Source organism: Vollenhovia emeryi, unplaced genomic scaffold, assembly GCF_000949405.1.
Source record: "Vollenhovia emeryi isolate VEMERY1.0 unplaced genomic scaffold, V.emery_V1.0 DF939136.1, whole genome shotgun sequence".
Classification (NCBI taxonomy): domain Eukaryota; kingdom Metazoa; phylum Arthropoda; class Insecta; order Hymenoptera; family Formicidae; genus Vollenhovia; species Vollenhovia emeryi.
In genome coordinates, this window is record NW_011967230.1 from 2,067,167 (window position 1) to 2,072,763 (window position 5,597).

The window sequence follows — 5,597 nt, forward strand, 5'->3', positions numbered from 1 at the left end:
TCCGCGGGATGAAGTTAACGCAAGAATGATACATAAATAATTGTACTCACCAGAGGGTTGCTCCGCCGTTGCCCGATGCCTCCCAGGCCCGCCGCTTCCTCTCAGATCCCTCGCAGATTTGGCACTGGCAATCGGCACAACGCGGCACTCGCGGCACTCGCGGCACTCGCGGCACTCGCGACACGGCACTCCCGGTGTTAGCCGACGCGAGCTCTGTTACGAGAACGAGAAAGAGAGACGATCGTATACGGAAACACGAGCCGGCACGATGGCGTCGCGTGAAACGGCGGGAACGTTCCGACGGGCACTCGGAGATACGCGAGGCTCGACGCGTCTCGCGACCGAACGCGAGCGTTCAGCGGGGCGATCTCGCGCCGACATCTCGCTCGCCGCGCGTCACGCGCGGAAACTCGGGTATATCGGGTAGATACACGCGCGAGGAGACGCGAATTGAAGTTGGAGCTTGGTAAACTCGCGGCGCCGCGAGGATCCGGCTGCGCCATAGATTACAGCCGAGGTTACTCGCGAAATTCGCGCGTCTCGGTGGATCGCCGACGCACAAGTATCGAATAATCTACTCTGCGATCGCTCAACTTGATCCGCGTTACTCACCACCGTCGTGAAAAGCGTCGCGATGACCGTCGGGCGCGGGAGACCGGTCCGCTGCGTGTCCGCGACGCTCCGCGATGCTTCTCGAAGAGACCAACATGGCGCCCGCACCTGTCGCTACTGCGCGGTGCTACACGAGTCGAGTCAGCGACGCGACTTGAGTTATCCACTTTACTATCGCTCGCGCAGCGTATCTCAAATGAACGCGTAAATTCACCTGCTTTTTATTGATGAACACTCGACACACTCGCGGCTTTCCTCCGCTCAAGTTACACCGAAGGTATAGCGAGCCCGAACGGGGTTAGTAGACGGCAATTCGACGGTCCGCCTCCCGTATCTCCAAGCGCACGCTCGCGTGATCGTGGCGTCGAATTAATTGAGCGAGGAATGTTCGCGCGCGTCGTCCCGTGGCGTACGTGCCGGCGGCTCGAACGATAGTGCGGCCCACGGAACGTTCTGTGACCTCGGCGCGCAGCGGCCGCGGCGGCTCGAGGAAAACAAGTGACGTCACTGCGGCGCGGCGGCTCGAGACAAACAAGCGGCGAGCCGCGCCGAATTCAAACGCGCGTCGCATCGTCATTCGAACTGCCGCGCGCACGGGACGATGCGCGCGATCGCGTCACTGACGTCGTCTTCGTTTCTCGGAGCGTGCACTCGCGAGACACGGGAGGCGAACCGTCGAATCGCCGTCTACCGCTCGCGCTCGCTATTCCTCCGATGTAACTTGAACAGAGGAAAGCCGCGAGTTTGTCGATTGTTCCTCAACTGGCGTGTGAATTTAAGTGTGCGTTTATTTGAGACACTTGCATCGCGAGGGCGATATCGAAGTGATATAGAGTCAAGTCGCGTCGCTGACTCGACTCGCGTAGTATTTCCACGAGTAATAAGAGCCTTACTAAACTCTCCCGATAAATGACGTTGACGAATTACATTAGAGAGTACAAAATGCTTGTCGAATAAAATAAAGCCGGGAATTTCTTTGAAGAGTCCGCAATTATTTATTCGTAATTCGACCCGCTGATGCGTCTAGACTTTTACCGGTTGGGGAAGCGGTGGCTCTTAAACGTTTTCCGTCAAGAGGGAGCTACTTGCATTTACAATAATTCCGGAGTCAGGTGCGACGGCCGTATCAAGATCTACCAAGGACCATGGACTCGAAAGCCATCTAATCACAGAAGATATTTCGTCAGACCGAGTCGTGACAGCCGATAGTACTTGACAGTCTGATCGCTCGAACAGGTAAAAGCACGTAAATATATCGAAGCTAAATAAAGAGAGAGTGCATATCTTGATGTAGCATCGTCGCCGGGGCTGCTAAATCTATCGGCTTTGTTGCAGCTGGCTCGGGTGCCACGTGTATGCGGCGAAGTATATTCCCCGTCGAGCGTTGAATAGAAACTATGGTACTAGACTTGGACCTCTTCCGCGAGGACAAGGGCTTCGACCCGGAGAAGGTGCGGGAGAACCAGACGAAGCGTTTCAAGGACGTGCAGCTGGTGGATACCGTGATCGAGAAGGACAAGCACTGGCGGCAATTGCGCCATCGCGCCGACAATTTCAATAAGCTGAAGAACATGTGCAGCAAGGAGATCGGCGAGAAGATGAAGAAGAAGGAGCCGCTCGGCCACGCCGACACTGTGCCCCAAGCCATCGCCGACGACCTGGACAACCTGGCCTCCGAGCACCTGAAAGCGTTGACGGTGATGCAGATCAAAAGAATACGTGCCCTCATTGACGAGGCTATACAAAAGAATGATGAGAATCTGAAGACTACCGAGTCGGAGAGGAACAATGCGCTCAGGGAGGTGGGCAATCATTTGCACGAATCTGTGCCCGTCAGCGACGACGAAGAAGAGAACAAGGTACGCTCGTACGACTTGTATGAGATACCATCGCCCGTTCTCAGTGCCCATTATTTAACGTTCGGTTGCCAATGTTTTGTTGCCTTAGGTGGAGAGAACTTGGGGAGACTGCGTCGAGAGGAAAAAGTACTCTCATGTAGACCTGATCCACATGATCGACGGAATGGACGGAGAACGTGGGACAAGCGTGTCCGGCGGACGTGGCTATTTCCTCACTGGACCAGCGGTGTTTCTTCAACAAGCCCTGATGCAATTGGCACTGAGGAAGTTGTTTAAGAAAGGCTACAAGCCTCTGTACACTCCATTTACCATGCGGAAAGACGCGATGCAGGAAGTGGCGCAGCTTTCTCAATTCGACGAGGAACTGTACAAGGTATGTGAGAGGTAACACTTCAAGAGAGTTAATATAAAATTAATTTACTTATAATTACCATGTTCTATTACACGTCAGGTGGTTGGCAAAGGTACCGAACGTAACGAGGACAAAGAGACGGAGGAGAAATATCTCATCGCTACCTCCGAGCAGCCGATAGCAGCTTTTCACAGGGGCGAGTGGATAGCCGAAGGCGCTCTCCCGATAAAATATGCCGGAATCTCTACGTGCTTTAGGCAAGAAGTTGGCTCTCATGGACGAGACACCAGGGGTATTTTTAGGGTGCATCAGTTCGAAAAGGTATGTGTAGTTACGTGAGATCAGTATTATCGATCAATATTATCCCTGCAATCCTGGGTGAGCCTTGATTTGTTCTAAAGATTCTTCCTCTTTGAATACTTGCAATAACAAGTGTTTCACGTAATATCTGGTTAGCCACATGCGCGACCCTTAATTAGGACGGTCCAGATTTTAGTTAGAGCTCCTTACCCTTAGCTTGTGCAGCTTACGAATTTAAGAATTCGATTAAGATGAGTCGCTCCAACGAGCCACGCAGCGTAGCCCAAATAAAAGTTGCCAATTTACCAACTCGAACAATAATGATTCAACAGTACAGTTTAATATATGTATGTGATGTATGTATTATCTTATAGGTGGAGCAATTCTGTCTTACCTCGCCGCATGACAACAAGTCCTGGGAGATGATGGAAGAAATGATTTCCAATGCGGAAGAATTTTATCAGGCCCTGGACATTCCTTATCGTATAGTTAATATTGTATCCGGTGCACTGAATCATGCAGCTTCCAAGAAGTTGGACTTGGAGGCCTGGTTTCCCGGCTCGGGTGCATTTCGCGAGCTCGTATCGTGTAGCAATTGCTTGGATTATCAAGCAAGAAGATTGCTAGTCAGGTCGGTGGATTGGATGAATATAGATATTGCTTTTTGTATAAAACTTACCGCAAGGGTCTTGTGAAATTCGTTTAATTTGCAGGTACGGTCAAACGAAGAAAATGAACACCACGACGGACTACGTTCACATGCTGAACGCGACGATGTGCGCAGTGACGCGCGTAATTTGCGCAATTCTGGAAGTGCATCAAACAGAAACTGGCATCAAAGTGCCGAAAGTCCTGGCGGATTACATGCCTTCCGAATACGAAGCTGAGATTCCGTTTGTGAAAGCTGCGCCGATCGACGAGATCGAAACAAAGAAGCAGAAAAAGCAAAAAGAAAACATGTCGAAGTAGCAAGTCGTTACGTGAACACGGTAACGAAGCGAATGGACTATGGATCTTATTTATTGCATTTTGAAATTGCATTTTTTTTAATATTCCATTACGATCTAATGCGGAGCTGTGTGCTGTAATAGATATTTAGGAAAATATATACACTAGTGTATTTTCGGCTTCTCAATACCGACAACGTGTTTCACAACAATATACCTGTTTCCTTGTCTCGCGAGTTAAAAACTTCGCCTCGCGAGAAAAGATTTCCTCTGGCCGGTTTTACATTCAGAGACAAAAATCACACGTGACATCCCCAAATATCGAGATTTATTACCTTTATTACTCAAGAAGGCATGTATCCGTTCAACGATCGTGTCAAGCTTAGAACAATCGACGATTGTCAACACAGATTACAACATTTTATTTGATAACACTTGTTCAATATTTTTATAATCAGACATCGGTATATAATATATATGATTTTGTAATATACATTTGATGAAGAATATTTTTCAGTATATAATATTCCATATTTATCTGCTTCCTGAAAACTCGTAATATCTCCGTAATGTGCTAAGAATCTTTCCGTTTCCTTCCTGTTTATTTTTACAATTATCGGTATCGTTAATACTAATATACACACAAGAGGCCATTAAAATGTCTCCCCCAGAACAATGCACTTCAGTGTAGGTGTGAAACGAAAAAAAAAAAGAATTGAAAACCCTATTTTTCTACGGCGCTTCGTCAACGAGCTACGGTCTCCCCGCGACGATTATATTTATCGGAAGAAGAGCGCATGTGTGCCGATCTCCATTCGTAAAACAGATCGTTACGTATGCTAATGTCGGTATAATAATACTTTGGCCAGGCATAAGATAATCCACTGTACTGCTCTTTCCATCCTATAATAAAATATAGACTTTACATTGTTACGAGAGTAAATTTTCATATAATACACTTCACATACAGTAAATCGTCAATCATTCGCAGCAACGTGCCTCGCCGAAATAATGTTGGATTTCACATTGTTGTTATTACTATTGTTACCCGCGGTTGTAGCACTACTAGATTCATATTACTGAGCAGAGTAACTCAACTTGGATGAAATTGCAGGATGCGAGATATGGAAATGTTCAGCGGAAAGACCGACGGTGTGATATTGTACGATCGACCGGAGCAGCCGCCGTGCGACGCGCGACGAATCTCTCGACAGAAAACGACGGCGTCGAGAGAGCTTTCAAACATTTCCAAGCTTACACCGAAGATCACAAACTCGCGTCAACCGAAAGAAAGGAGGCGCGCGCGCGCACACAATAATTTTAACGTCAATGTATGTACAATTGCAGACGGAAACGTTGGCTTTTGCGTGATCGGGGGATGTTCCGGTAACGTAAAGATGCCGTGCGAATAATTCCTTTCTCATCTCACGTTCTTGCTCTCATCCCTCAGTCGCTCCTTAGAAAAAGTAAAACGCACTCCTAAGTCGAAACGGCCGTGTGTATGCGTGTTTCTGTACCCGGCAATTT

General features: G+C 48.4%; 1 protein-coding gene across 1 annotated transcript; it reads left to right on the plus strand.

Moving 5' to 3' along the window:
- Window positions 1–1,745: 1,745 nt before the first annotated feature.
- LOC105567629 (serine--tRNA ligase, cytoplasmic) lies at window positions 1,746–5,001 on the plus strand. The gene is made up of 6 exons (XM_012022630.1): window positions 1,746–1,848; window positions 1,948–2,471; window positions 2,560–2,844; window positions 2,923–3,144; window positions 3,498–3,754; window positions 3,837–5,001. Exons 2-6 carry the CDS (start codon window positions 2,010–2,012, stop codon window positions 4,090–4,092), a joined length of 1,482 nt encoding a protein of 493 aa, XP_011878020.1. The 5' UTR covers window positions 1,746–1,848; window positions 1,948–2,009; the 3' UTR covers window positions 4,093–5,001.
- Window positions 5,002–5,597: the final 596 nt, after the last annotated feature.